The sequence below is a fragment of the Mobula hypostoma genome, chromosome 23 (assembly GCF_963921235.1).
Source record: "Mobula hypostoma chromosome 23, sMobHyp1.1, whole genome shotgun sequence".
Taxonomy (NCBI): Eukaryota; Metazoa; Chordata; class Chondrichthyes; order Myliobatiformes; family Myliobatidae; genus Mobula; species Mobula hypostoma.
In genome coordinates this window covers 29,398,076-29,410,346 of record NC_086119.1, presented here as the reverse complement: position 1 = coordinate 29,410,346, position 12,271 = coordinate 29,398,076, and the positions used below count along the sequence as shown (strand labels likewise).

At 36.9% G+C, this 12,271-nt stretch overlaps 1 protein-coding gene across 6 annotated transcripts in view; it reads right to left on the bottom strand.

Annotated features, from left to right (window-relative positions):
- LOC134336701 (BTB/POZ domain-containing protein KCTD7-like) overlaps positions 1–12,271 on the bottom strand; it is a 117,375-nt gene that overhangs the window by 84,174 nt on the left and 20,930 nt on the right. For all 6 annotated transcript variants that reach the window (XM_063031088.1, XM_063031082.1, XM_063031083.1 and 3 more), the window contains exon 4: positions 3,813–3,863. In XM_063031088.1, the coding sequence (XP_062887158.1) occupies positions 3,813–3,863 (51 nt within the window). The remainder of the gene's footprint in view (positions 1–3,812; positions 3,864–12,271) is intronic.

The following is a 12,271-nucleotide window of genomic DNA, read 5'->3' as shown; positions in this document are numbered from 1 at the left end:
TGTATTAGCTGCACCACTGTGTCACATCTGGAACAAAGGTTTTCTTCTTCTCTCTCATCCTTCTGTCTCCTGGCAACTCATTTCTCTAACTAGTCCTCTTGCAATATAAATAAGTTTGGATTTAGAATGACAACTAAAAGTGAGAAAATAATTTAAAAATATACACTGGTGGAGAAAAAATCCATGTGAATTAAAAACAATTCTTTAGCAAATGGCCAGTAGATAACAATAAGGAAACCTTCTAGCAAGAGAATTATAGTACACACTAGACAATTCACACAAGAAAAGGTGCTTGAACTGAGAAATGAGATACTGCATAAGTACAATGACAGAAAAGCTACGAAAAATAAAATCCAAAAAACAAATAAATGAACATGCAATGGAGTAAAAAGAAAGACTAGAATAATGAAAGGAAATGACAAAAATTATAGAGCAAGGCAAGGAACACTTTGCCTTTGTCACAGGAAGCTTAAAGTGTAAATGAAGGGATAGAACAATAAAGAGGATGAGACAGGACATTCACTGAAATGCAACTATTCCGTTTTATATCAGGAGATAGTTCCTGATGAAATGCATCAGGGTATACTAGTGAAGTGTACTTCATTAGTTAATTACATCATGTAAAAGAGTTTCAGTGACAGGCATTTGAAAAAAAAAATGCTGCAAAACACCAATTCCTTTGAGAATCCTGTCTATACTTCATCATTTATAAAATACATTTGCTTTATTTGTCACATGTACATCAAAAAATACAGTGAAACACATCGCTTGCTTCAATGACTAACAGAATCTGAGGACGTGCTGAGGGCAGCCTGTAAGTATTTGTGGCATGCTTCCAGTCCACAACCTACTAACCCACATGTCTTTAGAATGTATGAGGAAACTGAAGCACCTGGAAGAAGCTTACATCGTTATGGGGAGAATGTACAAACTCCTTAAAGACAGCGGTGGGTTATGTCACTGGTGCCGTAAAATGTTATGTTAACCATTACATTACAGTGTGCCATGTTGTTCATACTATCAATCTGGCCTTTAATTCCTCCAAAGGCATAAGGATTAAATACAACCTAATTATTGCCATTTTCATCCAAAAGGTAAAAGCAGAGTTTCTAAAAAAAATTGTACTCAAGCGTATTTACACTTGAAAGTTGTGACAGAAGGCTGAAAGAACAGCAAAGTAAACCATATTTTCAGGAAAGGATAAATATTTAAAAAATGGTAACCACAGACCATTCCATGAAATGTAATTATCTATTTCCAAACAAAAAATGCAATAAATATTGAAAAAAAAAGTTTTAAATAGACAAGTACAAGCTCATCATTAACTTCAAGTACCTTGATATTTAATACTTCTCGATAAAGGTCAGTGCAGACTCAGTGGACTGAAGTGCATGTTTCTATGATATATGATTCAACACAAATGCATCACTTATAACTGTTGACACAAGGAAATCCCTTCTCGCAATTCCTCCGTCTCCGCCGCACCTGCTCTCAGGATGAGGCTTTTCATTCCAGGACAAAGGAGATGACTTCCTTTTTTAAAGAAAGAGACTTCCCTTCCTCCACTATCAACTCTGCTCTCAAACACATTTCTCCCATTTCACACACATCTGTTTTCACCCCATCTTCCCGCCACCCCACTAGGAATAGGGTCCTAACCTACCACCCCACCAGCCTCCGGGTACAGCACATAATTCTCTGTACAATGGGATCCCACCACCAAGCACATCTTTCCCCCCCCTCCTCTTTCTGCAGGGATTGCTCCCTACGCGACTCCCTTGTCCATTTGTCCCCCCCATCACTTCCCACCGATCTGCCTCCCAGCACTTATCCCTGTAAGCGGAGCAAGTGCGACACATGCCCTTACACTTCCTCTCTCACCACCATTCAGGGCCACAGACAGTCCTTCCAGGCAAGGCGACACTTCAGCTGTGAGTCAGCTGGTGTGATATACTGCCTCTGGTGCTCCCGGTGCGGCCTTCTGTATATTGGTGAGACTCGACGCAGGCTGGGAGACCGTTTCGCTGAACACCTATGCTCTGTCCGCCAGAGAAAGCAAGATCTCCCAGTGGCCACGCATTTTAATTCCACGTCCCACTCCCATTCTGATATGTCTATCCACGGCTTCCTCTACTGTCAAGATGAAGCCACACTCAGGTTGGAGGAACACCACCTTATATTCCTTCTGGGTAGCCTCCAACCTGACAGCATGAACAATGACTTCTCAAACTTCTGTTAATGCCCTCCTCCCCTTCACACCCCATCCCTTCTTTATTTTATATATTTTTTATTTTTCCCTCTTTTCCCCCCTCTTTTTTCTCCCTCTGTCCCTCCCACTATAACTCCTTGCCTGCTCTCCACTCTCCGGGCTCCACTCCCCCCTTTTCTTTCTCCCCAGGCTTCCCATCCCATGATCCTCTCCCTTCTCCAGCTCTTAGATCCACCCCTCCCCTCCTGTCTTCTCCTATCATTTCAGATCTCCCCCTCCCCCTCTCAAATCTCTTACTATCTCTTCTTTCAGTTAGTCCTGACGAAGGGTCCACTGTACCTCTTCCTATAGATGCTGCCTGGCCTGCTGCATTTTTTGTGTGTTACTTGTAACTGTTGACCTGCATTCCCTCTGATCTGATAATATCTCAAAGTTAAAATTAGCACCCTTGTGATGAATTCCAGTCATAGCCTTTTTGGAATTTCTTTCCTGAATCTGCTCTACCTTATTTAAGTCCTTCAAATTTACCTTTCTGTTTCTGTTTATAATCATTTGATATAAACTGTGTCAACTTTTGCTTGATACCTAACTCCTCTTTGAAAATAAGGAAAAGTAATTTCCAGCAACATTCATTATACTCTTAAAATTCTTTTACACTTTGAGAATTTTGTTTACTACATTTGTCCACCTTGTTTTCCCTTGCACTTCACTTTTGACAAATTTTTTTTAAAACTCCTGCTAGAGAAAAATTACTTAAGTTTTAAAAATTTGTTCTAGCTTTTCCCTTTTCCCATTCCTTCATTTTCTCCAGAGATTAATTACTTTGGAAACTTACTACCTCTTATTTTTCTACGCATGTTCCATTGGTTTGTCATTCTGTCATTTTACCCTCTCTGTAACATTGAGAAGATTGTGATTGTTCAATATAGTTGATACTGTATCTTGTTTCAAAATCTTGACAGGTTTAAATAGGGAAAATAGAGAAGCGGAATAGTCAAGGGCTAGGTTTACAGTACACACCAAAAAGATCCAAATGTGATCTGAGAAGAATCCTTTATACAGCTAACAACAGGAGTTGAAAAGCACTGTACCAAAACATAGTAGATCTAAACGAAACAAAAATATTTTAACTTTTGAAGATAATGAACTTGTAGGGATGAAAGGAAAGTCAAATGAATTAGAGGATACTGATGTGTTTTACTGAATAATCTGTTTAAAAATACAATGATTCTCCAGTTCCAAATGTCTATATCAGTCTACTATGAAGTGTTTTATCCCCAAACTAAGTTCCTTTGTTCTACACTTTTATTTGTTCCTGTAATTCATTTGATCATATTGGAATCACAAATTCTCAACTACACCCTTATTTTACTACTCTTTACATACCCTATCCAAGCAAAGGTACAAGAATTTTGATATTTTACAAAAGTTAAATATGGAACTAAACTAAACATTTCTTTTTAATTAACTATACTCCCAGATGCTATCCAATGGCCTCCAGTTTAGGCAAATTTAAACTTGTAAACACAAGCACAAGCTCACATGCAGTAACTTTAATAAAACAATAAACCCCAAGTTGATATGATGAAACCTAGTACTGTACCTGTGGCTGATCTTTAAGAAATTCAGGTCGCTGAAAGTCACCTTTGATGACCTAAGGAAAAAAATGAGTTCCTTTTAGATACACCAGGTTTCTGTGAACGAAGCCATCTTAAACAAAACATGGCCATTTAGCTCCACCTAACAAATAGTGTGGACTTTGTTTTTCTGCAGGGGGAGAAGGTAACAAAAGAGGAAAAAATCAAGAATGCAGATCTGCAGGCCTGTGAAAGTCAAGTTAAACATTATACAATTAAATACTACTGAAATAAATGAAACAGAATATATCAATATGAAATTGTAATAGCCTTTGTGAAAATATTGTATTTTCAACATACAACTTAAAATCAAATGACACTAAAATTTGAATGCAACAGATTTTGATTAAATCAGTCTCAAGCATATTGCTACACTCCATGATTTATTAAGTATTTAAATACGTCATCAAATACAAATACAGACATCAAAACATATTTAGTTGCAACCATCTAAAATGAATACATGGAGAATAAATGAGAAGGAGACAACTATTCAACCCTGTTCCATCATTACTATTTCACAATCCATCAGACCTTCACCTCTACTTACAGCTTTGCCTACTTTCCTTGGTACTTTATATAAGGTAAGTCAATCTGCTGCTCACTTGCAAATCCATGAATGCACAAAACTAAGGATAATGCATTAATAAAATGTTTTTAGTCAGGTGATCACAAACTTAAGTTACTGAAAATATGTAGTAAGTGGGCAAATATTATGCGCACAATTAAATATTTTTTTATTTTCTTAAAAACAAAAGGGATTATTTTACCATTAAAAGCAGTAGGGTACTTTTATTCAACTTAACATGCATTGCTTTGATAGTCTCAGGCAGCTTCACAGGAATTGTAACTTCAGAGTACAGTTCACTCATGTTTACCACACGTTCTATTGTTTCCATTTGGTCTTAATATTGGAATATTTCCACAGGTTTTATAGGCATTTAGAAATAATTTCTACTGTCAACAAGGTAAATATTAAATAAAAGTATGTTTTTAGTTGGTGGAAATTGGACATCTTTGGCCTTGGGAAGAGCTGGTCTTCTTGAATCACAGATGTCCATGTAAAGACATGCTAGTTGTACCTTTAGGTAAGATGTTACAGGATTTTGATAAAAAGTTGAGCAACAAGATATTCCCAAAATTTGCAGGTGAGTATACCTGATGAGTTTTTAAAGAAGGCTGTAAGTCTTTAGCAATTAAAAGAACCTTGATAACACTGTTAATGACTTTCCATAATCTATTACTTTGTTGAAAGTGCATCAGTGGAATGCTAAGGGCTAGATTGGATTTCTCCCCCCACCCCACACTCCTACCACCAATTATCAGGACATAGTTCCAGATTATACTGGCTGCACATCAACTTGACTAGAGGCATAGCTGATTTTAAGCCAAGAGTTCATTGCTAAAGCTAGAATGCTACCACAGTCCATAGCCTTTGCGCTACCCAGAAACTGGCTTTCTCTTGATGTCATGGAGTGAACCATATTGGAAGTAGTATGGGTTCCAAAGTAAAAGAGGTCCTCAAGGGCATGCTTAGTTGGATCATTCATTTAATGCTTCTTGGTCCAGATTGCTACAAATTCTCCGATGCCTTTTTTAAAAAAAACTTCCAGAAATAAAACCTTCCCTGTTCCTGCTTTGATCTGACCTGTGATTGCGATATGAAAGTGACAACTAATTGGATACACCTTATTAATGAGGAATAATATATCTAGGGATGGCGATGTGTGACATTTTGGGTAACTACAGTTAGTTGCATGGCTTGTTTCTGGGGCCGTTCTTTCAATTTAAGTACAAATCTACTGCTATCAGAAAACCTCTGGATCATCACCTGCCTGGTAGCAAGCATTATGCCATATGTTGTCTTGCTAATAGTTTTCATTAACCTTGGATAGCATCAAATGTTCCAGCAACTACTACTGGCAATGGGGTGATAAGCATATATTGAACAAAATTCTCTTTCAAACTACTGGTTCAGGTACATTGTTTTCTGGTAGGTTAGCAGTGATTAAAATCACTTCAGTAACATTACAGGTAACACATTAGATCATCCAACACTTTGATGACATATTGAAGTGAATGAACAGGGTAATAAATGAACAGATTGGCATTGTCTTACTTCTTATGGACCGGATGTGCCCAATGATTGTGGCTTTGATAACTGCTCTCAGCCAAGGCAGGGGAAATCAAATATGTGCACAGTTAACAGCCACAAAATTTAACAGCCAAGTCTTCCAGTCCACACTCTAATCCTGATGGACATGCTTCCACAAAATGTGCTGCGTGTCCTTTTAAGTAATTGGACAGATAACTGGATTATTACCTTTGCTCAGGATAACCTTTCGGTGGGCTAAATAAAAAATTGCTCAGAACAATGGATTGGATTTCAATAATTGTCATTGTCAAAGAAATAGTATAGCACAGAACTATGAGCTTTTCCAGACTACTTTGTATGTAATTAATTATCCCCATCACATAACACACAGTTATATCAGTGAACTGGATGTGTAGGAAATTTAAGCTAGCTATTTGCTATTCCTTTCAACAAAATTGGAGTAGAGTTGACGTTTTAGGGTTATTTCATAGCTAGGATGGAATAAGACCATGGTACCTCAGAAGCCAGTGAGTAAACTATCTTTGTCGCGTCTCAAAGTTTCTCTGAAGCTATATCTTGGATTTCTGACAGAAAGGCCACAGTCAGTCCATGTTGGCAGGAACATTTCTAGCTCTGTCAAGATGATCATCAGTGCTCCCCAGGGTTGCACGCTCAGCCTACTGCTGTTCACATTGTTGATGAATGATTGTATTGCTAGATCCAATTGAAACTGAATCAGTTAAGTTTGCTGATGACTCAATAGTGGCTGACCTCATCAGTAACAATAAAATGGCATACAGAGGTGGGGTAGAGTGGTTGGTAGAATGGTGCAACAAGCAGAACAACTTGAGTCTCAACATGGACAAGACCAAAGAGATTATTGTGGACTTATAACATGGTACAGGCTAAACACCTGAACAAACACGAACACACACATTTAGAAACACCAAGTTTCTGAGAATGCACAAAATAGATTATCTCACATGGCCCCTCAACAGGACTTCTTTCGTCAATAAAGCACAGCAGTATCTCCATTTCCTGAGAAGATTGAGGTGAGTAAGGCTCTCCCACCACCCCCTCCACCATCACAATTTTGATCAATTGTTAAAGGAGCACCGTCAAGAGTGGTTAAGGTTGTTATAGCAGGGGTGGTACTGGGAATATGCTTCCACTACCTATTAAATGCTAACTGTGTGCATCTCAAATAGCCTCTGAGAATCAACTCCCGACCTTCACATGTGGCTTAGTTACTAAGCCTGGTAGAACCATTTCTGACAAGAGAAGGGGCAAAGATAGGTTACTGGCACCTGAAAACCAGTCAGATGGGGCTCATCATCATTAGCCATGGTTGGTAGGTCATGTCGGAGAAGGAAAACTCTGATCTCAAATCTCTGTTGATTTGCAGCTGTACCCACTCATGGAGAAGACTTCAGATGTAAATGTCCAGGAAAAATCCTGAGCTAGAGTCCCTAAGGCAGTTCTGCATTGAATTCAACTCCTACGCCACTGGTGCCAACTCTATAGGTCTCCGCCATTCCTTTGGATTCATCAGCTGTGTGAAGAGGGGGAGCCTGCTACATGAGCAACAGCTTGTTCTTATCATATTGCCCTGGCTTGTCTTAACAGTTGGGACACAATATTCATGGTTGATCATGGAGGCCCTCACTGACTAGTGAGCATCCTGACCAGCTACATCACTGTCTGGTGTGGGAATTTTAAGGCATCTGACCACAAGTCCCTACATAGAATTGTGAGGATTGCTGAGAGGATCATCGGAGTCTGTCTTCCACTCATTAGAGATATTTATCAGGAGCACTGTGTATGCAGGGTCCTTAACATTGTCAGTAACCCCTCCCATCTATCCAATGATCTCTTTGACACCTGACCATCAGGCAGGAAGTACCATAGCATTAGGACAATAACTGTCAGGATGGGAAACAGCTTTTTCCCCCAGGCCGTAAGACTACTGAACTCCCTGCCACCCTCAGGTCTCATCACACATTAAGTGCCAGCAGCAGTATACTGTTTACTTTTTAAACTTGTGTCATATATGTACCTTATTATCTATTTATTCACTTGTGGTAATATTAATTTGTGTTATGTGTGAGAGCTATATCTAACTGTGTTGTGCACCTTGGTCCAGAGGAATGTTGTCTCATGTGGCAGTATACATGTGTATGGTTGAATGTCAAACTTGAACTTGGGAAGCGAAGTTTTGTATGACCTCAAATTTTCAGAAGGGAGAATGATGAAAGCCAGCCATAAAGATCTCTTTAACATTCCAAAGAAAATGTGCTGAAAACAGCACACAATATTCAAACCTGCCCGATGGAAAATCTCAAAATGTGTCCAGTATTTAGTCAGCTTTACAGGTAACTGCTAAAACATTTCTTAGCAAGCCTCAAAATAAAGGGATTAATCTTCAGTTTCAAAACTGCTATTCCCATAAAATTTATAACTAGTTTACTTTAGTAGATAGTTTTTTTTTGGTTATTTGATTTTTGGGAAGAGAATAAGCATGGATTGTGTTATGAGAATATTCTGGCCAGCATTTTCTGTAATGAGATAATGTGGGAACCACATAAAAAAAATCACGAAGTATAACACACCTTTATAAATTAACCACTAGGCGTACACTGCTCACAAAATCAATTTCTCAATATATTGAGTGCAAAGTGCACATTCCATGGTTTTTGTTTCAACTCAATAAAAATCATGCAACGTGCACTTTGTTCCAACTTAAAAATAATGAGGATTTTGAGAAATGTTATGAGAAGACAGCATTTACCTTTTAAAGTGGAAGTCCAGGACTTGTGGGCTGTGGAAAGCAGAAGTCCAACACTTACTGATGTTCTGCCACTGACTCTACATGCAGCTCCATTTTGTTTACATTGCCTTTTATTTCAGCTGGAGCTCTCTGAATGCTACTTACTGGGTATGAACAAAGGCAGTCTCATTCAACTCAAAATATGCCTCTTATGTCTATTGTTTTTAATTTTATTTGCAAGTGTTTGTGGAAAACTATTTATAGTAATTAATTTAATTACATCCTAATTTTAATAGTTTTAAAGAAGTTCTGCATGTCAAACAATTTATAAACAAAACACTAAAACGTAGCAGCTTTGAGTGCTGGACGAGCTAGAAACTTATTGCTGAGAAGTTTCAAGTCAACAAGATAGGCTCTGCACAGTGGGAGAGAGATAGTGGGTGGAAAAACCATAAAGTGACACAATGGTGGGAGGAGGAAATTGGACAAGCAATATCTGGCCATCAAGTGTGAAAGATTACTTTCATAATTATACACCACAATAGCATTGTTCTCTGAACCTCATTGGAATCCTGGGCTGTAATTCAGCTTTTGGAGAACAAGGGGCATTTTATCACCATCTATTGTTTATTAATAAAGCAGATGCCTTTGCAAACAAGCAATCAGAAAGATGCCCAACATTAATATATAGCACTCACCAGAGCAATCTGTAATACTTCTTAAATATTAGGTATAATCACCGTAGCAATACAGGAAGTACATTAGCCATTCTTTAAAGAACACGTTACCTTTTCACAACCATACAAGACATTGGACAAGAGTTATGCCAGTGGTAAAGCAACTCAACTTCCGATTTATCTGGCAAAATGTTTCTAACGACTTTGCAAACCACTGTGTTAAGTACTTTACTGACACTGTGCCAAGTCTGGCATCAAACAGTTGTGATGGTATCAAGCTGGCCAAGCAGCCAGTCACATTAAAGAGGATTCCTCACAGTGAAGCATTAAGTAATTTTAATTAACTTTTAAACATCTTCACCCTAAACTGAGCAAACACACGAATTAAACAAGACTAAATATCAAAGATGTAAAACATTTATGCAAAAGAAATTACAATACACATTTTGATTTAGGACCAGATAATTTGCCAATTAAAACTTCAAATTGCAAGTATAAAATTACTAGCTTTTGATTGTATTTCACAGTAGAGCTAGCTTATAAAATAAAGCCTAAACCTATATTAACACAAGTAATTGCAGCTTAATTTCTCAGTGGATAAAACAGAAAGTAACTCACAGGAAGCTTCACTGTTCGACTGACAGAAACTTCTTGAGTTCCATGTTCAGCGAAGCACTGAATGCTATCAGTTACACAGACACCAGTAAATTTTACCCTTGTTACTACTGCAAAATCAAGGATAACCTTGTATTTTGGTGATGGAAATGGAAGAGTAAGTATTGGACAGGACAACAGGGATAACTCCCCTTAATTTTAAAAAACTGTCACATGATCTTTAACATCAACCCAAAGCCAGTTTATTCTCTGAACAATGGCACCTCCAGTACTGCAGTAGTTTCTCAGTTTTCAATGGCACTTAAGTGTTTTCTGTACACATTTGCATTGCGGTAATTTCATTTTACCAGCTGAAAAAAAAACAGGTCCTCACCATCACTACCCCCAATCTGAGAATCCAAGAAAATAGAGAACAAAAGTTCATTCCACCTTCAGTAGACAGCAAGTTTTCAAAATCATTAGCAGCTTATATTTGCAAATACATTTTCAAATCCAAACAGCATCCCACAGCTTTATAAAGAAACAAACCATCTCCATGTCAAAAGATGCATCCAAGTCTCCCTGAGAACCAACATTTGTCACAACGACATTCATAAAGTGTTTCTCTTCTTGATTCGCTCGCCTTCCAGTTGTTAATCTAAATTACCTCCTATCCTGTGTATTCATATTTGATAAATACAAACATGAGGCATAAAAAATACAAACATGCTAGAGTTTCTAGTTCCTCCACAAACACTGGAACATTAGGATGGAAGAGCACTAAGATTCATCTAAATTCCCTTTGGCTTCTAAATTTGACCGGTTATGAAAATAATTATATTCATTTGGCTGAAAACAGCTCAAAAGATAAAAACAAGTCTTCAGCATTTTCAGTAGCTTTATTTTTTTTAAAAAAATCACAATACAAAACCACTTTACAGTTTGTTTTCAAACAATGAACTAACATTATGATAGATAGTTTTTGAATCATGTAGCAATCTTTGTCAGACTTTACATCAATACATGAAAGAGCTGTATATACATTTCAGTGGCCAACACAAAATATGTATTAACACTTGAGGCAAAATAAACATGAACAATGCTCAAACACTTTCCTTACTGCATTACTGAGGCAAGTACCTAGCACCTACAACCACTATTTGAATAGAAAGCTTCAATGCTAAATAGTCTTTAAATCGGTCCTGGAAAGCAACTTCCTTGAAAATGCTCAATGATTAATTCATTTATACATGAAAGTCATGGAGCGATACAAATTTGTTTTTGTTGCAATTTAAAATAAATTTCAAAAAAGTTGCTATCATAATAGCAATTGCTATCAAACACATTAGAATAGATTTACAGAACTTATAAATTCAGCATTCATGTTTAATATTAGTGGTAAATTACATGGAAATAGTCAAGACTAAATTAGGCAATGAAACAAATGAGTGGATAAAATTACCACAGGCAGCAATCTTTTAAATGATACACATTATCCAAGATATTATTGCATTGCACTGGAAAGGGTTCTAGCATAATGCTGCGTTTTCTCTGGTGCATAAAATTATTCCAATTTCAATAAATTGAAGTTTGCTTCATATTTAGAGGAAACTAAAACAATGCAGTGTAGATCAATGCAGTGGATCATTTTTGAGGAAAAGTTCTGATTTTTCTACTTGGTAATTAGCTGGAAAAGTGTTATATTCTTAAATGCATAGACCACACAGCAAAACAGATTCAACTTTAGGGAACAATTCAGTACCATTAGAAACAATAGCAAAGTTGCTTAAAGCATAATGTGCAATATAACTTCTGAATAGTACCATCATATAACATTCCAAATTTAAAATCTGCAACAAATTTGTAGATTTTTTTTTAAAAAAGTGCAGAGTTAAAAAGGAGAAAAAAAACTATTCCTTGCAGACAGGGACAGGATTAAAAGTGCAGGAAATCCCAGCTTTCCAATAAGCAAAGCAATCCTCAATTTTTAAGCAAAATCATAAGTTTATAATGCACAAAAACTTCATTTAATTATTCCTCTTAATTGTAATCAAGATTTGAAATCAAAATTTATCAAGTTGAATGCAATACTTAGTTTTACAAACTACCCCTCTAATTGTAAGATTTGCTTTTCAGTGTCAAGCATTGAGAAAAATATATACAAATAACGTTTCTCTGAGGAATACAAAAATGATAGATGCAATTTTAGAACATGTATATTACTTCAAAATGTGATGAATTACAAATGTAGTTTTGAAGTAAGAGTTGTTATAATTCTGAATTTTAACATGA